Genomic DNA, 26,287 nt, shown 5'->3' with positions numbered 1-26,287 from the left:
AGGGGAACATTAATCCTCTCCCGATTCGTCAGATTCGCATCGCGTGTCGTTTCGATGTGTGTCGCGTAATTGTCAGATTACGGTAAATGGAAAAAGTACGAAGGATACCGATAAAAGGACATCGACGGAGGAAAAAAAAGAGAAAAAAAGGGGGGGGGGGTTCACGGCGATAAAAGGGGGCGGACATTGGGGAAACTTTTGTAACGGCGTTAAAGCTGACAAACGCCCGAGCTCGGGCGGAGCGGGGAACATCGATATTCCCGAAACGTGACCGGGGTTTCTCACCAGATTCACCAGGGACTGGACGAGGAGGCTGACAGGATTCCCGGCGGCTTGTATGACCTCCACTGCACGCTCGTGCGTACTGTGCCGCAGGTCGACGCCGTCCACCTCAATTATTCTGTCTCCAATCTGAAAGCATCCGCGCGAAAGGGCGAGTTAAGTCCAGAGGCGCGTAACGTCGCGGCGATTAAATTTTCACGCGTCCGCGGCGACGCAACGGCCGCCGCTTAAATTGCGAAACGTTTTACATGCGTGTGGACAGCGCAATAAGTAGCGCGATTTAGTAGCATCGATTTTAAGATCGCAAAATTGAAGCGAAAATTTATTTCCAGCCCCGCAACGCTGCTCGAATCGGAAACGCGACGAGTGCGGCCATCGAGCTCGCACAATTTACGCGAAATTAATTTTGATTTGTATTCTGCTTATCGTCGCGTGCGCGAATATTATTTCCGCGAAACGAAATTCAACCGAAAAGCGCGTGCATACTGGCTCTCTAAATTTCCTAGAGTGAAACATTACTCTAAAAGAGTGAAAATCGAACATATCTAAGTTCGAGTGATTTGTCACTCTAATTATTTCACTCTAAAAGAGTGAAAATCGAACATATCTAAGTTCGAGTGATTTGTCACTCTAATTAGAGTGAAAATGCACTCTATAAGAGTGATTTTTACTCTAATTAGAGTAACCAATCACTCGAACTTAGATATGTTCGATTTTCACTCGTTTAGAGTAATGTTCCACTTTAGGAAATTTAGAGAGTGTACGAGTGTAAACTCGTTTGCCAATAAAATCTGTATTAAAGGGGCGGAAAAAGCGCGCGCGCGCTCGCGATTCTCTCCTTTTCTTTTTCTCTCCCAACTTTATTAAAGTTTTTATATTTTTTTCCGCGCGAGCCGGGGGAACGCGCGGGTGCTACTTGAACGGGGTGGAGAAACACAATTTCCGCGGTCGACAGTAAAAAGGGATCGTTCCGAGGGAGGAAACCGCGTTACCTTGAGACCGCCAGTTCTACCAGCCGGACTGTTCGGCAGGACGTTCTTTATGAATATCCCGGAGATATTCTGCGACTTGCTGGGCCCGCCGTTGTGCAGATCGACCTGAAACAAAAGAAATCGTTCGTTCAACGCCCGCTTAACGGCTGCAAAACGGGGAGCGGGAGAGCCGCGATTAGTCGTTTCAGTCGTCCCGCTGACGATTCACAATTTAATCGCTGTTATTTTAATCAGCGCCCGATTGACTTCGCACAACTGACTTTCTCAGTTAAACTCCGCGACACTCGAGGGAGATCCGAGACAGAGATTCCGAATCCCCCCCCCCCTGTGATTTTCGAGTCTCTCATTCTTCCCCTATACCCGCGCCAATTTCCCCCGCGGTCATTTATCCTCGTTAATCTCCCATTGGTTTGTTGCCGCATCGTCACGCGCTAATCGAATTAAAAGCAATTATTTAACACCACAATTCGGCGTGTGTGCCGAGTAATCGATTGCGCTCTTCCCCCCCCCCCCGCGCGTTAGCCTCGCGCTCGCGGGCCAAAGAGAAACCGAAACGTATCCGTAGTTTAATTAGTAACGAATTCAGTTTTACACGATAGCTGCATTATTTATCGGACGGATTATAATCCTCGCGCGCTCCCAAAATCAATTATCCCGCTCCCTGTAACCGGAGATAATTATATAGTTTAATTGGATTGGGAGTCGCGTTACCCGAGCCGCGCAGTATTTTCCGATAATTTGTGTAGAGCGCGCAGTTTTCACGGGGTTTCTTTGAAGGTAATCGCGGGTTAGCTGTAAAATCGAAACCGATGATCCTATTATGCCCCTTCTTGCCGTAGTCGGTTCAGCAGTGTCGGAGGGAGGCAACCACTCGGTGCTGCGATGCCCTCCTGGGCGTTTAGGGCCCAGGGTCCGGCATTGTGCGCTCCGATAAGGACTTAATTGATTGAATTTTATTCGTCAAACTGGGCATTCCCGAACATTCGCCGCCGTCACACGGATGCATCGATCGATCAATAAAAAAGCCTTTAACCCCCACATCGCACACGAGGAATTTATTCGCGGGGTCGAATCTATTAAAACACACCCACGCCCGTGAAGTGTGTGTGTGTGTGTGTGTGAGACAGTTTATCACCCGTTAAAATCCGACATTAATTATCGGGCCGAATTATTGAGTTACAGATCATCCGGCGCGAGATAGATCCATCAAGACGTCCATTTACCGACGGCCATCTGGCCCGACCTACTTCGACTTCGCTAACTCTGTCCGAATGTGTTTCAATAGCACCGTCGTAGAATGCCCGATTTTAAAGGCGAAGCTATAAAACTACCAAGGACGATATCGACGGGGCCAATCAGCCAGGCTGCTCCCGTCTCCGCTGCTATACTTGCAGCTATATCCGTTGCGCGACTAATAAAAGGAATGCGAAAAATTGTGACGGGATGACCGCGCGCGCGAACATACGTAATAATTCAGAATTATCTCTCTCTCTTGCTCTCTCCTCTTGCATCGATCGAATCTCAGGATATTTTTATAAAAATAAATCTGCTCACGACCACGTGCGATACTCTCTTACGCCGTAAATTAAATCAATATCCAATAAATAAAGCGATTCAGAAATAATCCAACGAGAGAAACGTAACATAATCATAGGCGTATTCCTCCAGCGTGAGGTTGGGAATCCCCACCCTCCACGAAACTTTTTATTCGTTGCTTTATTCTTGATCATAAAAAGATACTTTACTTTTGATTCTTTTTAATTTTGTGAATTCTATTGATATATTTTTTACTTTCAGCTTTCTTCCGTTCCTTTTTTATTCAACTTTATTTTAATATCATATTTTAGCAACATTTTTTATACAAAAGTCCTTTCTATGGTTTTTTTTTTAATAACTTTTTGTAAACTTCTTTTCCTAGGAAAAATGAATATTCTGCATACAGTAGCGTATTAAAGATTTACATATTTTGTTTTTTAATGATTGCATTTTGACTGCTTCCTTCAGATAAAATATAAAAGCTATGATTTACAAAACCTAACATTTTTTCCATTTAAAGTCAGAAAGGAGACAAAATAGTCTAAGCTTCAAAATAGTCACGAAGAATCAATTCAGTGACGCAAAAAAATGCTGTTTACGTGACAATAGAATTAATAATCCTCTTCCTCCAAAAAATCTTGGAACACGCCCACGATCACAAGATATTCATAAAAAGCTGATGTTTAGAAACTTGAATTCGTTATATTAAATCTAATACTAGAATTACGTTCCCTTTTAGCTTTCCCAAGTAACGATACTGCCAGGTAACCGGTGTGTTAAACGTTAAACTACGCCTTACCTTCCCACCGACGATGCTGAGCCCTAGGCTGGCCTTAGGCTCTCTGTATATCTCCACCAGTCTCTCGGGACCCCAGTGCTTCGACCAGGTGACGTCGCCATCGTGCTCCCTGTGGATGACGGTCATATCCCCCTTGCCCTCCACGAAGACGACAGTCGGGAACTTGCGCGGCGAACCCGAGCTCGACGAGGGCGAGCTCTCGGTCTTCCTCGAGGCCGAGCTGGCCGGTCTACTGTGGCGCGCGTGCTCCTCCGGACGATCGGCGCTAGGAGCTCGATCAGCCTCGTCGAGGAACTCGTCGTCGCTGCATTGGATCGCCTTCGACTCCTGATAGGTCTGCACCTCGGCCTCGCGCCGCGGGCTGCGCAGGGTGTCTTCCCGGGAGGAGGACCTCGACCTGTCGGACGATCTCGCGGAGATGTCCTCCGGGACGCACTGGACGCTCTTCGACTCCTGTTCCGCGACGTCGCCCCTCGCGAGCTCACCGAGATCCTCCAACGAGCACTGCACGCTCTTGTCCTCGCCCTGGGTCTGCGTCTGCACCTCGCGCCTGGGACTCTGAAAGTACCTCTGGCCGATGTGGAAGGGACTGACGCTGGGCGGCTCCTCGCACGGGCTCGTTACGCTCTGCTCGGGGCTGCACTGCGTGCTCTTCGACTCCTGCACGGTCTGGGTCTGCACATCGCGCCTCTCCTTGGGCGAGTACTGGGTCTCCTTGAAGCTCCGCTCGACCTCGTCGAGGCTCTCCTCGTAAACCTCGTGGGCCCAGCTCTCGGGCACCGTTGCCAGCAGGTCCTCCAACGAGGAGGTGAATACCTCGTGAAACAGATGGTCCGCTTGGCTCTCGAGCGTCTGCCTCTGGTACTCGAGCGAGTGCTCCTTGCAGATCAGATCCTCCTCGTGCTTGCTAATAGCTTCTTCTAACAACGGCGGCGAGCGTTTCTCCCGCGAAGGGGTCTGCTGTTGCCCGTAATCGCGCGCCTCCTTAGCATCCTCCTCGGCCCCTTGCCGCGATAACGGTCTCCTTTGTTCCTCTCCACGCGGATCCTGCGGCGAGATCGTCAGATCCTTGGGAACGCCGGCGGACTCCTCGAGCTCGCTTGAGAGAAAACCAAGAGAAAACAAGAGAGGTCACACACACATACACACACATACACAGAAGCGGAAGCCGAGACCCGCGAAACCTTCGTGCCAAGTGGTTTTTAATGCCACGGTAAAAGGGAAAAACCGTCGTCGCGGGCAACAGATGAATCTTCGTCGTCTGATCGCGTGCAACAGCAACTGGTTTTAATTGCAGCGATCCGCTTGTTACGCGCGATATAAAAAGACTGGCCGATTGCCGAGGTCATCCGGCACTGTCGAATGTACTCGACGCCCGACGCGTAAATCAAAGAGGTCGATCGCTTTCATTTCATTCGCCGGAATTATTATCTCCTTTCGCGAGCGGCAAAATTAAAATTCGCCATTTATATTCTTCGCGAGCGATAAAAAAGAAACACTGTCTCGCGCGCGCGCGTGCTATTGATTGGATTTAATTGGAAATGAATATGCCGGCAATGACAACTTATATACGCATATATATATATATATATATATATATATATATATATATATATATATATATACAGGTATATGTTCTCCTTATACATCTATGTGTTCCTTAATTGACTCGGGAATATTTACGTGCGGACGCGAGATTAATATTGACGCGATTAAACCGAGCGGGGTAATAGAACGCGAAGGATCCGAGTTGGTTCTCTCTTTGCCGCTCTTTGCGGAAATAAAGCGGCAAATTAAAAGCGTAAAAAGTTTCGCGTCGCGATCACCGACGACGCCTCTCGCCCCGTGGCGTGCAATTGAAACGCGAGGGGGGGGATTGTATAACGGATGATAATATAGAGGCGGTTTTGTTGTTTCGCGTGTGGCGCGACATTCTTCCGATACGTACACGCGCACACGCGCGCGCGAGAGAGAGAGAGAAAGAGAGAGAGAAAAGCATAGTATAAATCCCGCGCGGAGTAACATGACGGATCTGTGTATTTAGCGGAAAATCCCTCCCTCCGTTCGAAAACGATTATGACATACATATCCCCCGACCGAAAATATCCCCGGGGATCATTTTTCCCTCGGGTCTCGGGGACCCGTTTGGGATTGTTGTGCCGCCGCGGTGTGTATTATCGACGTCGGAAATCGCATTTTTCCGATTGCGCCGTATCCCATACTCCCTTGAATCGCGTACCTAGCGAAAGGAGAGAAAAAGAAAGGCGGAGGATATATCTAAAATATGCGAGGCACGAGCTCCGTGCGAACTCTGATATTTCTAGCGTCGCGCCGCCGGGGAAACTTGGGCGCGGAAGCTCGTTAAAAATTCCCCTCGGCGCGTCCCGCGTTTGCATCCCCCCCCCTTCCCCCCTGAACAACAATTTCGCGATAGCGAAAGGGAATTATAACGGAGGATTTCGATAGCCACGCGCGCTCCGTAAAGGGGGAATCCCCGTTGCATGCATACGTAAACCGACCTCACGTGTGCGCCGACCTCTCACGGGTCCTCCGATCCGAGTGAACTTCGAATCGCCACCACTTCATTTAGGGGAGGGGGGGTGCTCGTAATTAAAAGCGAGGGGAATTTTCCTCTCGCGGCTTTCGCGCGTTAATTAATTGCGGCGCTCACGCGACGTGCTCTTCAATTTCCGATTATCCGACGGAGAGAGAAAGAGACGGGGGGGGGGGGCCGCTTCCGGGGTCCGGTCCGCGACTTCTCGAGGGCGCGCGGCGCCCCTCGTTACAGGGTTGGGGAACGCGAAGCGCACTAAGAGGGGAAAAAACTTTGGGGCCCTCGCGCGGGAGACAGCGACGGTTGTCTCTCCGCTTTTTCCTTACGTGCGAGCCGACGAGAGGTGCTCACGAGGTCGTGTGTGTCCCCGACGGCCGGCCGCTCCGTGCGTCACTGCAAAACTGGCTTCCTCTGATCTAATAAATAACACACTGTCTCTATCTCTCTCTCTTTCTCACTCGCCGGGGAGCGAGCGCATGCACGCGCGGCGCGGCGCGGCGCGGCGCGGGACGGGACGCACGCGTGCACACGCACACAACGACGACGACGACGACGACGCTGTGGGACGTCGCGATAACGCGCCGAGCGTGGACGCACGCCGACTGGCCGCGGGCGACTCTACTCCTCTCGAGTATAGCGGCTACGAGTAGAATATACTCGCGCGCGGGGCTATTCGATGCGTGCGCGCGCCGCGGCGGGGGAGAGCGACGCTCCGCGCGTGTGAGTGTGCGTGTGCGACGCGTGCACAGCTGCCGTCCATTGAGCGCTCGTGCACACGTGTATATGGGTGTGTGTGTGTGTGTGTGTGTGTGTGCGCGCGAATGAGAAGTTGACCTGTGTGCGCGCTGACTCGTGTACAAGGTGTCCCGCGGAGCTTGCGTAACGAGACAACAAGACGGTCTGCTTCAATCAGATTCTTTTTTTCTTTTTTTACGCCGACGATTCTGCGAGGAGGAGCTCTCCGATTTATATATCTGACTTCGTTTGAAACGAGAATTGCGCAACCGGGAATTCGATGAGTGAATGTTTAATTGTTTCGCGCAGGAGCGTTAAAAAGACGGACGCACGGAAACTTTCGAGGTCCCCTGCGAGTAGGAGAGAGAAAGGAAATCTCGAAATTCGACGAACTTAAAAGTTCCGCGTTTTGTAATTTTTTGTAAATCGCGCCCTGTATTCTGTATGCGCTGTATTCGGAACGCGCTTATTGTTATGTAAGGCGCTTTCTTGTCATTTTATCCTTCCTACGTGTCAAGATGGAACGACAAAAAGAGAGCCTTATCATCTTTGTAAGCTCGTTTTGAACACGAGTTTGTACCTTTAAAGGAAGGTTTCCTTTAATTCTGGTAATTTCAGGACATATTTACTTAATTCTCTTAAATTAACGTTTCAATAATTCTACCCAGCATTGTAATGTAATGATAATGTCGATTTGTGTCGTGAGTTTTTTCCTCATTAGTTATGTCATTAGTTAATGCTCGAAATACAACGTCAAAATGGAACGTAAAAATAACGTGTTAAATTTATCCGAAAGACATTACTTTCAATCAAACATATAGTAAAACTACGAACAAAAAATTCAGAGAGTTTGCTGTGTAAGTTTCCATTAGTTTTTCTAAAACATATTCATATTTTGCGGTCGCTTATCTAAGTCAGAAAACGTTGGCTACGTGAATCCATGATAGATCGGTTTAGGATCATTAGAATTGTGAAAAAAATTAAATACAGTTAAAATTTATTTTCTATATAAATGTAAGCATAAAGTTACAGTTTTTACTGATTTTTACATATGCGAAATAATTAAATAAATATATATATAATTATTATAATATATTTAATATATTATTAGTTATAATTTAGTTATAGGGAGTAATATTATATATAATTATATATAACGAGATATATAGAGTAAAGTCATTTACGTTATGTAAATTACGTCCCTACATATTTAAGAGAATATGTAGACCTCTGATAGTGAAGTGTAATTAAAACGACGTTAAAATCACGTGAAAGAGACATGCGCTGTAGGTTACTTATAAGCGATAAAGAAACAGTACCTTTAGCAACAACACATCAAGTTTGCTGAGTAATTACCACAATTTCCCACATTTAATTAAGAGAGCGAGAAAAAGAGAGAGAGAGAGAAAATAAAAGAAAAATTAAAAACCAAGGAACAAAAGCTCATAAATTCGATTAAAACTTTTTAAATCTTACTGTTAAATAATTTGTTAATTATATTTGGATTTTAAACTTTAATATAAAGAAGGAATTGTTTACCATCTCACATCTTATTGTTATATATTTCTGAGACATCGTCATACGCTTTAAGTGTATAGAAATTAATAAAAAAAGAGAACATGATATATTATTGTTAGTGCACATTATGACATTTAAAAATTGTTGTCCACTGGGCGAAAATTTTATTTAATTCTTGTACATAAAAATGTGCATATATATACATACATAATATGTTCTTGTGTGACATGCATATAATATATGCACACATTTCGTAAAATTTTTTCAATATAATAAAATTCGCAGGGTGACATTTGGCATCCAGATTAACGATGTCACGTGTATTCCAATTATTTTAATAAAAATTGCATTCGATTATATATATTTATATATATAAACAACTTTACACGTATTCCAGAGGAATATCTCATAAATTTCGGTCGTACATTGAAAAAGTCTGTCGCGCGTGTCTGTCAATTGTGTGAGCGAGGATCAGAGGCGTACAGCGGCATAAAAACGTGAAAATATGCATGCACGTCTGCGCGTAAAAAAAGAAAAAAAAAACTTACATTATACGCGTGTATGTGCATCTACAGAAACGGCGAGAAAGCGCGCGCGCGCGCGCGCGCACGTGTGCGTGTCGCTGAATACGTACAACTGTGCGGCCGCCTGCGGTATATACGCGCTGCCCGAGGTAGCTGCAAGATTCACGAGCCGAAGCGGAGAGTGTTTGAAGCGAAATAGAAATCGGCGGCGGGCGCGCGTATCTGTGAACACGTACCGGGATTTGCGAAGGCGAGCGTGGGCGGTGCGATGCGTGTGTACACGCGCCGAAATGTAGGCGGCAGATACGTGGACACGTGTTACGCGCTTCGTTATGCATTCGCGTTTATATACGTGTGCCCTCGTACGTGTGTGCACGGGCCGTATGTGCAGTACGGAGGGAATAATCCGAACGGAGCTCGTATCTGCCGGGGCCAATTTTCGATAAATGACGGTGAGCTCCATTGTCGAAACGGCGCGGGATCCCCGGGAGATTTGTAGCTCGTAACTTTTCGCGGGGGAAACGACGAAAACATTTTTTAGCCCCGGCCGGAATGAGAGAGAAAAAGAAACCTATAATTTTCAATTGGTACACTTAGCGTCGTCAATATTTCCCTTCGATTTCAATTATTGTCATCGGCGATCGAAAAATAATTCCCCCCCCCCTCCCTGACGCGTCTCCGCAAACGTTATTCGATTCCGCGACGTTAAAATTAATGGTAAGCGGGACAGCTGTTGTCGCGAATGATGTAACGCCGCCGTTGCCAATTTAACGATGCATCTCCAGAATCGTATTACGTAAGCATAATTACTTTATCAAAAGCCTCCCAGTTTAAGGGCCGCCTAATTACTCAAGATGCAAACGGATTACGTAACGAATGAACTCGCTGCACTTACTCAGCACGCTACGCCGCCGCTCAAACGGCAACGATTAATGCTGTAAACTTTACAGTTGTGAAGATTAAGATCGTCCAGTCGCCAAATTATATAGAGTGGAAAATTGCAGCCTCCGCGCGCACGCAGATACGGGCGTATACGTTTTTTTACAGAAGCGTCGCGAGACGAGGGGGAAAAGCTCTCCTTTACGGTGGACAAGAGTATTCTTACGCGTGTGATCCCATTCCACGTGCGTGCGTACACGTGTACGTGCACACGTATGCGCGAGGTGTTTGTTTATGCCCTCTTTCCCTCCGGCGCCTCATCCCGCGATCGCGCCACTCGATCGGACGTTGCTCCGCTACGCATGATTGTATCTACCGTGGTCCCGTTCCGATTGTGAGTTATCAAGGGAATTCGCGCATCGAAAGAAATCGCCTTCCCAACCTACGTGTATTCTTGCGTGTATAAGCTTGAGAAGTTACGTTCTTCTACAGGAGAGGTGAAACGAAAATTTCATCTTTATATGTTTTCTCGATTTTGAACTTTTTCTCAAATCAAGTTTAAAAAGAAAATGAAATTTAATAAACGTTTTTCCGTAATAAAAAGGATATTTGATTTTTTTTTAAATCTTTCGTATCATTTCTATACAGTTTTTTAATTAAAACTTTTTTTTCTAACAAACCAGAGTCGTCTAAAAATGTTAGAATTAAACTTTTTAAATTCTTTTAGAAATTGTTTAGTAAAAAAAAAATAAAATATAATTTATCGAAATTTCTCTGCACCTTCTCTTCGATGTAAAATTTTTTGATCATACAAATATCTTATGCTGTTCCGCAAGACGTAACGCAACTATCTACAAAGTTAGATTAGATTAGATTTGTTTCAATAAATTTAATGTAAAAAAAAGCCATAAATGCATGAATTTTTATTTCTTTATATAGGCGGAGTATGTTTTTAATATCAATACGGTGCAATGTTTAGTGTCCGAAAAATTTAGGATTCCGCTTTAGGAGATCTAAATATTAAAGGAGCTTTCTCTAAAATTGTGTTGCAAACACCAAGTGAATCTGCATCATTGTCCAGAAATTTGTAATAAAGTAGATTCCGGTTCATTAAGAATACGTGTCGAAAGGGAATTGCAAAGGTTACGTTAGCAGCCCTCTTGCTTCGAGGAAACACAATTTTTTCGATGCGGCGAGGTTCGATTTTGCATCGCGGCTCGGAAGCGCCGCGTCGAGATTATGCACATTACAGTCTGTTATCACTGGGTGCGCGCGAGGCTGCACAATCGATGACGTTGAAATAACGTTCGCGAGGTTCTGGAATATTGTGAGACCCGGCTGGTGGCTCGGTAAATGCGATTAAGGCGCCTTACGGAGGCAGAGGACAACTTAATTGACCGGCGAGAACAAATACTACGCCGTGTATATACGCGCTTGGCGGCCGGCTAATTGTTCGCCGATTCCCGAGAAATAACACGTTTACGTGGACATCGCGCATTCATATTCATGCATGGCTCCTCCGTGCTGCGTGCTCGCCTCTCGACACACTCGCGACACACTCGCCGCGTCTATCCCTTTGTCAAAATTGGAACGGCGCAACGTTTTAAGGTCAGAGTTTAATTCGCGCGTCGCGTATACATTTTTTCCTCCCCTTCATCCACCCTCTCCTCCGCGGTTGAAACTTTGAACTTTCGACGTTATTATTACGCGCGTATCTTCGCAACGCAGCTTCGAAATTGGAACTTTTTATACCCAGGGCTCACGTGAAAAGAGATACGCTTCGTTTTTGCCCGCGGAATGCCGTTGAATTGTTGGCAAAACATTGTAAAAAAATCGCTGGCCTCGTTTATCCCGAACGCGGATCGTCCAGTTCATGCGTCTCTCTCTCTCTCTCTCTTTCTCTCTCTCTATATTTTTACGATTTATCCGTTCGGGTTTATTACGCGCTCCTTGACTCCTCGTATTTTTCTCGCACGTACGCGCGACCAGTCATTCCCGCTCCTTTCGTCCTCTTTTTAACCGCTGAAGTTTCCGCCCTCCTCCTCCTCCCCCTCCCTCCTCCCTCGCACCCCCTCTGACCGCCACATCCACTTCGACTTCCTCGCGTCTTCCTCGCGTATTCGGCCTTATCTCCCCGCAGCCGCCAGCGACACAATTCTGCGCGCGCGCGCGCGCGTGCTCCGTCTCCTCGCGATTCTCCTTTGCGATTCCACCGCGTTCTCTCTCTCCTCTCCCCGTGTCCGCTTCGTGGCTCCATAACGACGCTTTTATCTCTCCTTATCCTCCTCATCGATGTCACGTCGTCGCGCGCGTGTTTGTCTCCCTCTTCCCAACCCCCTCCACCCCCCCTCGACCGTCCCGCCGGTCTTTCTCTCCTTCTCGCAGTCCGCATTATCCGTCCGGATGCATCGCGCGCGTCCGCCCGTCTCTATATCTATGCCTTCGAGCAGGCCGAGTAGCCCACCCCTCACCGCCCGTCCCCGCTGCATCCGCTTCTTTTCCCGGTAGCTCGTTACATCAGAGCCTTTCGTCTCTCGTTTTCGAGCGTCACGATCTGTCAGACCGCGTCTAGCTCTTTCTAGCTTCCCCGCTATCTACGCCGCGTATCTTCGCACGGTTGATTCCGCTTGTCTCCCTCACCCCTTTCCCTCTCCGTTTCGCACTATGCCGGTCCCTTTGCGCCCTTTTTCTCCACCACTCGAACTGATAAGTACGTCGTTCGTCCTTTTTCTTCTCCCCTTACCCGCCACGTTTCGTCTGTCAGCGACCGACGTGACTGTCAGCCTACGTTAAGCTTTCAGAATTTCCCCCCTTGCCCCCGCATCTGGGTGTACTTTGCGTCCGGTGGAATCGAGCGTTTTCAGTCGACGTGTACAATGAGAGAAAAAAATAGTTGCGTAATTTATAGTTATTTTTGGCCGTAACAATATTTTTATAGTTAAATTAACAATATAAATTATAGTTAACTCAACACTATATTATTGTTACAATAGCTATAGCATTCGTTCATACAACCATATGTATGGTTAAATATTGCCATAATTGTGATTTATGTATGGTAGAACATGTATGGTAGAAATTATTATAATTTATAGTAAAATTTTTACCCCGTTTGGTACAACTATACATATATGGTTATTTACACTAACATTATAGCAATAATAACTATAAAAATGATATTTGCAACTATAATTATTTTACTATGCAATTATAGTTGCAAATACTAGACACTTTTCTCTCGGTGTACGATTTCATCTGCTACGCGGGTTGACGAGACATCTGTCCGTTTTCCTTTACTTCGCTTCTACTGTTTCTGCTCTGTCAAAAATTGTTTAAAGATCCAAATAAAATAAACTGAAGGCAAAGGGATGATGTAAAAAAAGTTACAGTTTAAAATTTTACATAAAATAAGTTGTTATTTAATTGAATAAGATTATGAAAGAATTTATATAATTTTGTTACCCTTTAAATTCTAAGATTAATACAGTTATATCTTAATTGTCTGTACAAATCTTTTATGAATTGAATATTATAATATTGCTTTATAAGTAATTTGAAATATAAGTTATTTTCTTTTTATTCTTATTGTACGATTTCGAATATAATTTTTCAAGGGGTTTAATATAAAAAAGGCAATTTTTAAAAGTCGCGATTCTTTATATAAAAAAAATTGAATCTCTCTCCAATCTGTTTTGGAAATTACCAATTTATTTCTCTAATTAAATTTAATGAACAGCTTGTTTTAATGCTTTAAATGGACAAATTTTATTAAAAGTAACAATAAAAAAATAGTTTAATTTTCTCAAATAGTACATTTTATTTTATTTTATGTTTTGTTATGAAAAATTTACGCGTACATGTAACGTAGTTACGTGATATAAAAGTCTGCCCGCTAACTGCGTAGCGAGCACCTACAATGAAGAAAACCAAACTATTCCGGGGATAGAAAAAAGTAAATAAATATCTCATCGCACTTTGAATCGTAACGTCGCGTGCTCCGCGTGAGATCCCACGTGAATACGGGCGCCCTATAAAAAAAGAGACATAACAATTTTCCACGCTTCGCCGTAAGTGCTTTCTCGCGTGGGTGTAACCCTCACAACAAACCTGCGAGAAGTTTGTAGAATCGTAAATGTAAATGGCGGCGAGAACGAAAGAAGTTTCCGTAGGATGATACAAAAGAAAAGCGGAGCGGAGAAGACCGTTTTCGGTCGCGTTTTGCCTTTTGACTAATTAAAAAAGAGGAAAAAAAAGCGAGTAATTGGCCCTTCGAGTCTTTAAACACGGGCGGATTGAAAGCGTACGAATAAATTAAGTCGAATTTCCTGCGCAGCCTGTGAGATGTAAATTTACTCAATGTATTCGTCCTGTTAATTTAATTAATGTAAATAAATTACCTATAAATCAGAAGGGAAGTGATGCGCGGGTCTTCTTTCTCCGTTCTCTCAGTTGCGTTTCTCAGACGGTTTTGACGTAAATGCCGAGGTTCCATATATATCAGATTCACATTTGGAAATAATCGGGATTCTACGTTATTTCTGGCATTACCGCGGTATACATTGATACGTAATATATCACGCAGAAATTATGTACGAAAAAGGAACGGCAATTTCTCATTCGCCCGACCACGCGAGAATCCGACGGTGCAATTTAATTCTCCCGGTCTTTCTCCGCTTCAACCCCGTGCGGACACTTAAAGCGAAGACGCCGCATTTAAAATCGCGCACGCGGACGAGATCGACGATGAATTTTTCAGCGTGGCCCGAGATACTTCTTCTTCCCCTTTCTTTTTTTCGGGACGCAAAGTGTTCTCGGTGTATTAACGGCGACCTAGATTTAGCAAATTGTGCCGAAGCACTTCGGGGTTTCTATGGCCATGCGTGTAATCCAACCCTAATCGGGGGCAAATAATATTGTTTGCAAATCGACATTCGAAGCCCCGTACGCCGCTCCGAACTTATAATTCGATCGGCAGACCGCATTTGCGATATCGCAAACAAACTTGTTTGTCTCTTTCCACGCGCCGCCCGGGTCGATCGATCATTTCGCCCACGCGAGCGGGACAGCCGAAATCCTCTATCTCTAACTCTCTCTCTCTCTCTCTCTCTCTCTCTCTCTCTCTCTCTCTCTCTCTCTCTCTCTCTCTCTCTTCCGTAGTGTAGCAATCGAATACTTTGAGACGAGAGATTTCGCTTTCGCGCGATATGCAAAGTATTCCCTCCCGCGATGACGCGAGGGATCACGCGTTATTGGCAAGAGATCGTGCGATAAGATCTACTAATTTTTCACGTCGCCCAAAGACCCCGTCCGTCATTCTTTTTTCTCCTTACTTATACGATAATCTGATGAATTAAACAATTCCCCGGCGACTGCGAGAAATATCAGAGTCGCCTTCTGTGATTCTTCCGCTCAACGAGATATACGAAGCTCGACTATTCTCGCGTGAAAAGGCAGATCTATCAAATCTACACTGAGAGAAAAAAATAGTTGCATTAACCATAATTTATAGTTATTTTTGGCCGTAACAATATTTTTATAGTTAAATTAACAATATAAATTATAGATAACACTATATTATTGTTACAATAGTTACAATAAATTATTATAATTTATGTTGAACCTTTTAGTTTATAGTAAAATTTTTACTGTTTGGCACAACTATACATATATGATTATTTGCACTAACATTACAGCAATAATAACTATAAAAATGATATTTGCAACTATAATTATTTTACTATGCCATTATAGTTGCAAATACTAGACACTTTTCTCTCAGTGTACGTGGGAATCGATTACGAGGGAAGCAAAGAAGTTTCTCACCCTACGACGCCACCGTCCTCCCTCGCTCCCTCCGTATTAGCCTTTCCCGTAACGTCCCCGGCACTTCCCGTCCTATCCGTCGGACCCTCGTGCAGGATCGTCAGCTCCGGCCTGTCCGGTTGCGCGAGGCTGCCGATTTTGAAGGGGAACTGTTCCTGCTTCTGATCCTGCTTGGCCAGTCTCTTCGATCCCTCGCTGCCGGTTCTGCTGAGCCGCCTCTCCTTGGCGTCTCTGTGGCCCCCGTCCTCGCCCCCTATAGCCGTCTCCTCGAGCCTACCGCCGTTGTCGGTGACCTTGGACAGGTCCCAGAGAATCTCCGGCTTCAGATTCCTCACGGAGACCTTGCGGTCCTCGTCGGTGCTGGGCCTGCCGTCCGCCAGCGTGCTCTCCGAGGTCGATTTCGCCAGGGCGGGCAGCTGCAGTGACGAGACGTCGACGACTTCCGGCGACGGCGCGCGCATCAGTTTCGTCTTGATCGTCTCCGGGACGAGGTACACCTCCGGCGGCGAGTGGACCTCGACCCTGGTGGCCGTCTCCTCGAAGCGGAGCGCGGACGCCTCCTCCGCCGTGATGATCCTGGCGGTCACCAGCTGGACCTCCGGCAGCAGGTCGCTCACCTAATACGCCGGCAATTGAAATGAACCACGAACCACGTATTGAATCCCCCTGTAAGAAGAAATCCCCGCGATCTCCACCTTACCTGGTCGCTCGAGTCGTCGAAAAAGATCTCCTGCACGTCCTCTTGAATCCTGACGCCCTTCTTCTCCTCCAGCAACGATTCCTTCGAGGACTCTCTGGAGATGGAGTCCCTCCTCTTTTTCAACGAGCTCGGCCGCTTTGCGGGCCCCTGGACCGCCGGCTCGGGTTGCCGAGCTCCCGACGCCACTGCTGCCGCACGTTCCAAGCTCGGCCGTTGCCTCCTGCCCTCCGGGGGTCTCCCCGCGTCCGCGGGAGACTCCTCCGTTTCCTCCGTCACTTCGGTTACACCCTTCAGGCTGTCCCTCCTCTTCGCGGACGCGACGGACGTTTCGATCGAGGAGAGACCGGCGGCCTCCCCTTCTTTGCTAATGGCCGATGGACGTTTGACTCGTTGCTCGTCGTCCACGGGGACCTCGGGGACGGAGGTAGGCTCGAGGCCGACGCTCACGTCGGAGTAAGACGGAATGCTGTGCCTCGTGAGGAATTCCGTCACCCTCTCGATGCACTCCTGCTCCTTCAGGCTCTTCCTCTCCTCCCTCGTGCGTCGATAAGTCTCCTCGTCCTTCCGCGGCGCCAACTCCTCGCCCTCGGGTTTCCGCCTCGACGGCTTCTCCTCCTCCACCTCCTCCGTCACCTTCCTCTCGGACTTCCTTCCCGTCCTCTTCGATCGCCTCTTACCGTCCCCCTTCTCCGCGAAGACCTTCTTCTTGGCGCCCTTCTCCGACGACGTGTCCGACTTCTCCAGCGTCTCCCTCGAGGTGGACGTCCGTCCCTCAGACTCCGCGCTGCTGTGACGCTTCAGGCTCTTCCCGCGTCCTTCCTGGTCCTGCGCCGTCTCTTGCGCCGGCCTCGCGGGCATCATGGTTACCCTGGACGCTTCCTCCGCGCTGGAGGACGGCTCCTCTTGAACGGTCGGCGCGCGTTCCAGCGACGATTGCTTCTTTAACTTCACCTTCGGCGCCACCTTTTCCGCCCTCGCCGGCGCGTCCCTGGCGGGCCTGGGTATCCTCGTCGTCTCGACGATTATCGTACCGCCGTACGACACGATGCTCGTCTCCTCGCGCATCGTCTTCGACGTGGTCGGATAGAATTCGTGTATGATCTCGACGTCGTTGTCGACGTCGACGTACCTGGTCGGCGATCGCTTGTCGCGGTGGTGCCGCTTGGCGGGCCGTCGCGCCGGGCTGCAGATCGGCGTCACCGGGGAAGCGTCCTTCCAGTCCTCCTCCTCCTCCTCGTCCTCGTCGATCTCCGGTTTGTTCGTCGAGGTTTCGGTCAGTCCTGTCGACGTGCGGCGGGAAATAAATCGTAAATCGAATTAAATGCTCGATGCAATTTTTAACGGATGTACTTGAGATAATTCGAAGATACGCGAGAGATATCTGAATTTCCCGAGTAATCGCAGTAAAGGGTAAATGGACCAATTTCACCCCCTGGTAATGGCATGTAAAAGCGGTATGCTCTTTTTTGTAGGTTTTAAATTACTAAAATCTCATTCTGACTTTAAAAAAATTTGAACTTCGAGGAAATATTAAAATGAAGACATTATGTCAGCTATTAAATGTTGTATATAAGAAGCTACAGAATATTAGGAGAAAAAATGTTAAAAGAAAATCAATCAATATACAAACAACACGAATTAATAAGTGAAAAAGTTTTTTATTTGATCAAAACTTAGCGAGTCTTAGAAAATTTTTAAAAACGAAATACTACGATAATAAAATATTTTTTAAACAGAAATTTATATATTATATTAAAAAATTCTTATTATATAAATACTTGAATTGAAATTTCTGCAAATTTAAGTTAAACGCATGAATCCTTGAACTGACAAAATTTTAATTTAATGAGAAAATTTTGTCAAATCAGCAATATTTTTTTTCTCAGTGTATCTTATCATTAACGAGTGGTATCAATAAAAATTTATTTTTATTATTTAAACAGTTCGCGTGTAGGGATATTGCGTGTCGCTCCGCAATATGTTAAAGCGCGATAGCGCTTTTGTACGTTATCTACAAAGGGGATCTAGTCTAATCGCGAGATCAAAATTGATGGTTTTCGTACGTATCGGACTTGAATGGTAATGGCAAATTGCCACGCGTTACGAGATATACACATATATCTTCGTGCAGAGCGCGAAAGGGGATTCCGCCGCTGTCAGAGGAAGAAAGGGGTGCCCGTATAGAAATCGCGATAGTGTGCTTCGCGAAACAAGGCGCGACATATCCCCGTTCCGGAACAATAGGAATGCATGAAACCGGCTAGAATGTACCCGGAATGTACTCGTTATTGAATGGCGCGTGATTTATACGGCACTGCTGCTTTTGGAACACGACGCAGTCCGGTCCGTTATCGATAAAAATTGCACGAACAGGGCTATTAAGATGGATAATGGCTCTGAATAAAATTACAATGCTTATTGTAACAAGGTATCTCAGAATCTTCGTAATCAACCCTTCGAAAATCTTCAATCGTCGAATAAAACGGCTAAAGGTATTGCGCCAAGGTTATCGTGCAAATGTCTTAAATTCGCCAGTCTCGAATCTCGGCCGATTCGAATTTCCGGCTCGCGTGTCTTACAAGATTCGTAGAATGAAGAAGATGTACCTGATCTCGAGGAAAGCAAGTCTTCGATCTCGGCCGCGTGATCGGTCGTCTCGCTCTCATTGGGAAAACTTTTGCTCCGTTTGATCCTCGGTGTCACCCTCTGCTACGGAATCGTGCGGCGCAGAAAATGAGCAAAAGAGACAGGAGTTAGACCATTAGTACAAACGTTCGGCTCTTCTAATTTACCGTTCTAAGATTTCTCATTAAATTTTACGGGAGTTGGCTTGCGTAAGAAAAAAAAAAAACGAAGCAATTTGGCAACGAATCGCAATTATAATAGAGAAAAATATTATTCTCGTACTAAGAAGAGTCGATTACTCAATTGTTTTTCTCTTTTCCATAGTTTTACAAAGTATTTTCTTGCTAATAATCTTATTAAAGCGCATTCATCATTTACTTGAAACAAGTAACATTTACTTACAATAAATATATACACAGCGAAATACATACCGTTAAATTATTCGAATTCAAGAAATATTACTTATTTTAAATTTATCATAAGTTAAGCATTAAATTTAAAAATATATTCAAGTGTCAAGTTAAAACAAAGATTCGAATTATTCAACATCCATGACTTTCCTTCGATACAATTCTATAATGTTCTTCTTTTGAGTGTATGATAATGCGTGTTTCTATTTATAATAAGTACATTTTAAGGCTATTATAAAAAAAAATTTTTTTCGTTAAAGATAACCGTCACTCGTTAAAAGAAAAAACGAATTGAGTTATCGCTCTTCTTAGAATTAACATTTTTCTGCGTGTAAGTGTGAAAGTTCCGTTTTGTTCGCAGTTCCAAGCATTTATGTAATTTGCGATTGTGCTTCTCGGGAGAAGCACAATCTTTTAATATCTCTGTGCAGATGCCAAGCTATTATGGTAATACAGACTGGCGTAAGTGGAGCTTGAATGGACGCGGACCGTGATTGGTGTTGAAATAGCCGTAATTTCATTTCTGTATGCATTTCTACTGCATTAATATGTTAATCAGATCGCATGTGCACGTACTTTCGCGAATTTTGATCTATGAGGAGATAATTCTGCAGTGAGCGTGCGCCACGTATTCAGATTTAAATTACGATCGAGAGCGGGCATTTTGGAAACATACTACGGTGCGCAAATGCAAATAATATCGATAAGTGCAACAGACGGGAATCAATAATCAAGTGAATTCTGAGCGTGTACATTTATAGCGCCGATTGCATACATCTAGAAAAATAAAACAACTTTTTGAAAGAAAAATATGACAAATGGCCGCGGAATACGCGCGGATGTAAATGTTTCTTAACAATATGTTTGTTTCGTAATCTCTTCGCTACTGCAATAATCCAGTTAAGGGAATAGTTCCATACAAATAGGATTGTCTGGAAATCCGCAAACGCCGACGATGCGATGCATCGTCGTGCAACTGAAAAGGATTTCGCTTCTCTAAGAAAGAAAGAAGTTACTTATCAAACAAAATTTAAAGTTCAATAATATGTCTAGTTGAGAGGCATGAATCTCAGTACAGCTTAATACCAGAAATGAAATACCAATATTTCAATGTCATCGCAAGCGTTCGTAATTCAGCTCTGACGCATTAGAGAAAGATCTAGCTAAAATGATGAAATACGAAGGCGCGCATTTATTTGCGCGCGCTTTTAACTAAATTAGATTTTAAAAAGCATTGCCAAATGCAATTAAATAGTTGAGAAAAATGAATAATTAATAAATGACATATGATAAACAATATCATTGAATTACCATAACACATTCACGTAACATTTCATAAAACTTTTTGTAGAATTTTATGATATAAAAATTCGATATAAAAATACATATAATTATGATAAATCCAAAATTATTATAAATAAAATTTTATGTATATATCTATCATAAAGTTGAAATTAACATATATTTTTCTTTGAATTGTTTTTCATTAATGAAATCCCAAATTTATATTTTGCCAATAATTAAAGTAAAGAACTTAAATATTTATTTGCAAATATATAGCGTAGCCCTGCGAATCATTACGTCGTTCGTAGTCAATAGCAGATTTTAGCTTCTCAATATAAAGTTAATCGTTACGTAACGCCGCCGAGCTATTCGTCGCTTGATTAATTTCTTTTCAGCCATTCGAGTAATTTGATCGGCGTATCAAATGGCGATTAATCCGTTCGAATGGCGAAGGAATTAATCGGCATTCTCCGACTGTGCGCATAAAGCGACGAAAACGCGGAAGGGAAGCCGTTATCCAGAGGCGTTTAAATCGGAAAACGGAAACTTGTGGTGCTTTCGCTTGCCTGGCGAAAGATCGATCGACTTCTCGGGTGCGGCAAGGTTTTTACGCAGTCAGTCATTGATATGTGAGACGTACTTAAATGTCTTTTACAGCGAGCGAGCAACCTACCGGAAAGAAATATGAACAAAACTTACCTATGGAACTTGATATACTTTTTATCACGAGATTCTCATCCGACTCACGCAGTTTGCGATACGTCGCTAACAAATGACGGGATTCGTGTTGGGGTACCAGTTGCATTACGGAACATCCATATTATTTCGATAGCCTATTTCCTTACGAAAATAATGAACACTTTCGTGGCACGTGACAACGAAAACTGTCGAGATCCACCGCGATTCACCCGGGTAAACGCTTGTGCGTGCGTGAACCACTTTCGAGAAACCATTCATCGATTTCAAGCGACAAAATTGTTCATCGGCGAGCATGGACTTAGTCTAAAAGTTTCGCTTTGCTTCGCACGTTGCGGAAAGGGATCGTATTATATTTCAAAGATCTTGGTGATTGACATTACAGCGAGACGGCAATATCAAAAAACAAAATCTTTCGGGGGGTGGGGGGGGCGAGACAGACGCTGCGAGAATACAAATTCGAATAATATTTGACAATACCACCATATGCGTGCGTTCAGTATATTTCTATATTTCTGACAAAATGTAACAAAGTTAGTGGTACAATTTCATAACGATTCGTGAATTTCAGATACATTTCGATAATGGCAAGGAGCCGAGGAGAAAACCATTATACAAAATCGTCGAAGATCATGCTCGACTTTTCGATAAGCTGTATATGAATTCCTTAACGTAACGAGTAAGACACGCCCGTCGACGTGAAAAATCACACACGAAGTAACACATCGATAACATTGTCGATCGTGTTAATTGGTAATATACGTATTGATTATTAAGCTCATGCCGGCGAGTGGAAGAAGAGTAAAACGAACGAAAGAACGGGGGAAAATGCGTTTCTCCTTCTTTTCCTCCCTCGATTATTTTCCGTCACTTTTAACCCGCGTGAAATTATATTCGGCGCGCTCCTTGCTCCTTCGGATTAGTAATAATGTTATCGTTAAAATGGGCATAAACGAGGACATAGTGCTTGATCATGGTAACTTTTATTTGCTATTTTCTGTTTTGGTTTTTTTTTTTTTTTTTTTTGGTCGATAACTGCAGTAAAGGTATAACTCGTACGGGGAACTCATCCGCCTCGGCGTTTACGCCTCGCTCTGAAAAAAAACGAAAAAGATATACGTCATCATTAGAGAGATACGCATGTGTGCGTGCGTCTGCATGTGTGTGTGTATGTGTGTGTGTTTGAGTAGTTGCATGTGATATTTTTACTTATGATAACTTCGACAATAAACTTTTATCACGCCGCATTCTCGCTAAAATCTACGAAGCGTGCCAACGCGACTACAGCTTTCAGTTTGGACTTTTGTATGCCTTCTGTAGGTAAAATGAGACAAGTGCTCTTTGGAAAAACAGGGAAAAGAGTACATAGAAAGCTTTCTAGAGGGAAAAAAAAGGCAAATTTAATCTTACGTGCACTCAATACGTCGTAGGAAACGCACGACGGGAATAGAGAGGAGATTTATATTCGTGCCGATATTAGAAATATGCAATTGTCTAATTTATTTTACATATACATTTTTTATACATATATATATTTTTTTCAAAGACATTTTATATTGGACGTTTTAAATGTTCATATCGATAATACGAGATCCTTGTAAATAAACGTGAACAAAAGATATGTAACAATTAGGTGGAAGGAAGCTAAAAGCGACTTTTCGGTGTATTCGATTAGCGTGCTAAATAAAAATTCACTTATATTTTTTCCGTCGCATAAAATATAAAAAATTATTAAGGAAAATGCCCATCAATAACGTTATGATAATTGTCATACTTTCGTAAGGCCCCACGAAACATTTAACAATTAACAATAGGCGTGGAGCGATTTTTTTCTATCTTTCACGGAAATAAGCGCCAGGTTCATGTTCCAGAGGGAGAAAAATACGCGCGCGATAAATCTCGAAAGAGGGTCGAACCGGGGGGGAGGGGAGGCTCGTTTTCCCGGCGAACGAAAAGTCGAGAGCCGTTCGTAAGAACATCCGGCAAAATTTTTCTTGCGATATAACAAGAATAACAGCGCGAAAGACAGCTCTTTCCGGGAAGGGGGCGGAAGAGGAGGTGGAAGCCGCGTTATGATAAATGCACCTGGTGCGCAGGTGCCCTCGATAAGAACAAACGACTTACGTAATAATTGTACCGCCATACGCCCCGGCGAGAACGTGCAAGGAATCCCGTCTTCGCGCAATCGTAAAGTTTTAACGAGAAACGCACGGGAGAGGTCTCCCGCAAATATCTTCTCTCTCGAGTTCCTTTAAGAACGAGGAAAGGTAACGCAAACTCGGCATTGCCGCGGTGCAAGCATTTTTAAAACTTTATTTAATGCGAATGTGATAATGATAATTAAACATTTCTCTTTTTTTTTTTTTTTTTAAATCCCGATTTGCATCAATCGATCGTCTTAGAACTGCTGCTACTACGCATTCTTCTTCTAAAGCTACCCCCTTTTAGTTAACGCCGTCGGGTCGCAGAGAGACGAACGTTCCCGACGAAATACCCCTCGCGCTTCACTTACAGCGGGCATTAATTCTTCCGTGACGGAAATTACATGATCTCTCTTTGTTTCCCCGCGACGGTTAATTTAGCGGAAAGCTTTGCCCGGGACGTGCTTTCCAGGTGGACGTTTACAAGTCTGTCTTTCTCTCTCTCTCTCTCTCTGTCTAAACTACGACCGCGCGACATTTATTGCAGTATCGCGCGATTCCGTTAGAATTAATTGCACTTAATATTTAGCCTGCGAGAGTGAAGCGAGGTGTGCGTTGCGGGCATGCTGCAACACGCGGACAGACAGATCTATGTAGGGAGGCACTTTCGAGGCATTCGCCTCGACCTATCCCGTTAATAATGTGCGTAATGCTGCCATTCTAGCAAGCGTTTGCAGGAGTAGCGACTGCGGCTGGCGGGTAAAAAAATTCGTACGAACCGAAAGTATCGAAAGTAGGGGAAAAAAAAAACAGAGAAACCTGTCCGTGCACCCTCCCACCCCTGAGGCCACCCCTGAAATTGCATTCAACACGCGCGTCAGCGGAAAAACTCTCTCTCTCTCTCTCTCTTTCTCTCTGTCTCTCACAGGTCACCGTTGCTTCTAGCAGTTGCGAGAAAACTTTTGTGCGGATGTACGTGCGAATCGCGAAGAGAGAATCCGGCGTTAACGTTTTATGCAGCTGCGCAAATGAAGCTCGTAATAAGGCGCTATGCACACAGGCAGAGGGACAAGAGGACGATGGTGGCGATAACACAGAGCGGTAAAACGACAGCGACACACCGGCGCGTTAGTACAGACGATAAAGGAAAATGACAATGGCGACGGGGAGGAGAGGGTGCGGAATATCGCGCCAGGACGGTAATGAGACAATAGCAACGCGGGTGATGCGGTATATAGGTAAACGATGGTCAATATATAAATGATAGCAATGAGGATTGATAAAAAATCGTGATAATCTCGCGTGCCTCCGAGACTCTTGGGCTTTTTTTTTAAGATATAATATATGTATATATATATAACAAGAGCTTCACTTAAGCGGTGAAGAAACAAGGAAGCCTTGGAGGAGAGAATCGATTTATTACGTAACTTGCGGCTCAGATATCCCAGCGGCTGCCATCGAGGCTTATGTATGTGCCATGTGTCCGTTTCGCCCGTTCGAAGTACTTGGACTCTATCGGGAAGGCGGTCGGAAGAGTTCAGGTATAAACAGGTTGCGAGTAAGTAGTAAACGTACGGTATCGATCCCCACACGAGCGCCTCTTGATAATAGTGAAGAAAGGTGCCAGTGAGTAGTAGACAGTAGTGGAATGGTAGTAGAGCTCTACAAAAAGGCGAAAAGTTTGACATACGAGCTTGCTTGAGAGATCGCTTGGAGAGAGAAGAAAAAAAAAATCAGGAAACTTAAAGAGTCGCTTATAAAGAGATATTGTGAGACAGCGAAAGGAAGATTGCGACACAATTAGGAAGGAAAAAAAAAAGAGAGAAAAAAAATCATGAAATTAACGAGAGAATCGTTAATTAATATCGTTCAACTTGATCTTTTACTTGCCTCGTTTCATAACATTTCTCGCGCATTGTCTTTCCTTTTCCCCTCTTTTCACTCTTTCGTCTCTTTGTTTTTTAGCGTTCTCTCACCCGGGTTACTACCTTTTGCCGCCGGCACGAATCACTCTTTCTCTCGCGCTTTCCCTTTCACGCCGGTCCCTTTCGTTTCTTCAATCTCTCTCGTTCGCTCTCCACTATTCTCTCTTTTCCTTCTATTTTATTCTTTTTTTTTTTTAACTTCTCATTCTCTCTCACTCTGTCATTCATGAGTTTTGCATTCGCATAATTGCTATTCGCTTGCCTTGAGTACATCAGCTAGATATTAAAAAAAAAAAAAAAGGTAACTACTTCATCTATGCCTTTCACTCTCTCTTTCTCTTTCTCTCGTACTCGGCCGACTGCAAAGAGACAAATGGCAAATGTAACATACTGCAAAGAAATCATAATTCCTCAAAACGAACTTGCAACTTGCTAAACAGAGATCACTAGTACGATCGTGTGTGTTCGTGAGTTTCGAAAGAATTTTGGAAGTATGTGAGAGAAGTCAGTCGGAAATGCAATAAAAGTTGGTTTTGTTCAGCTACTCTACCAGGCAACTTTCATTCACTATTACAATCGTTTTGTTCTGTACTTACTTAGTTCTGTGATGGTCGGCAATCTAAAACCCCATCCGCGTCTAAACACCGAGCGCTATTAACCGAAAATCTCTCTCGCACCCAACTCTCATTCTTTCTCGCTCTTTCTCTCTCCCTTTCTCTCATGTTTTTTTTTTACGCCGCGTCTTTTGCCTCTCCATTCCTTTTCTGGCACCGACCATAGCGCCGAAAGATATTCGTACACTTCTCACGTCCGCCAAACGTTCGACCTTCCACTCTTTTTCCCCTGACTTTTCCTCTTTCCCCT

The 26,287-nt window shown here is 44.5% G+C and overlaps 1 protein-coding gene across 6 annotated transcripts in view; it reads right to left on the bottom strand.

Annotated features, from left to right (window-relative positions):
• Nucleotides 1-26,287, bottom strand: part of LOC105834064 — a 124,345-nt gene that overhangs the window by 22,373 nt on the left and 75,685 nt on the right. For 4 of the 6 annotated variants that reach the window (XM_036289939.1, XM_036289940.1, XM_036289944.1 and 1 more), the window contains 6 exons: nucleotides 18,949-19,051; nucleotides 16,343-17,622; nucleotides 15,643-16,259; nucleotides 3,610-4,708; nucleotides 1,275-1,379; nucleotides 286-411 (listed from right to left, as the gene is read on the bottom strand). In XM_036289939.1, coding sequence (XP_036145832.1) covers nucleotides 286-411; nucleotides 1,275-1,379; nucleotides 3,610-4,708; nucleotides 15,643-16,259; nucleotides 16,343-17,622; nucleotides 18,949-19,051 — 3,330 coding nt within the window. The remainder of the gene's footprint in view (nucleotides 1-285; nucleotides 412-1,274; nucleotides 1,380-3,609; nucleotides 4,709-15,642; nucleotides 16,260-16,342; nucleotides 17,623-18,948; nucleotides 19,052-26,287) is intronic. The other 2 variants (XM_036289941.1, XM_036289942.1) reach the window with 1 other exon arrangement.

The sequence above is a fragment of the Monomorium pharaonis genome, chromosome 7, assembly GCF_013373865.1.
Source record: "Monomorium pharaonis isolate MP-MQ-018 chromosome 7, ASM1337386v2, whole genome shotgun sequence".
Lineage (NCBI taxonomy): Eukaryota > Metazoa > Arthropoda > Insecta > Hymenoptera > Formicidae > Monomorium > Monomorium pharaonis.
The sequence above is the reverse complement of the archived record's forward strand: the minus strand, read 5'-3'. Positions and strand labels throughout refer to the sequence as shown.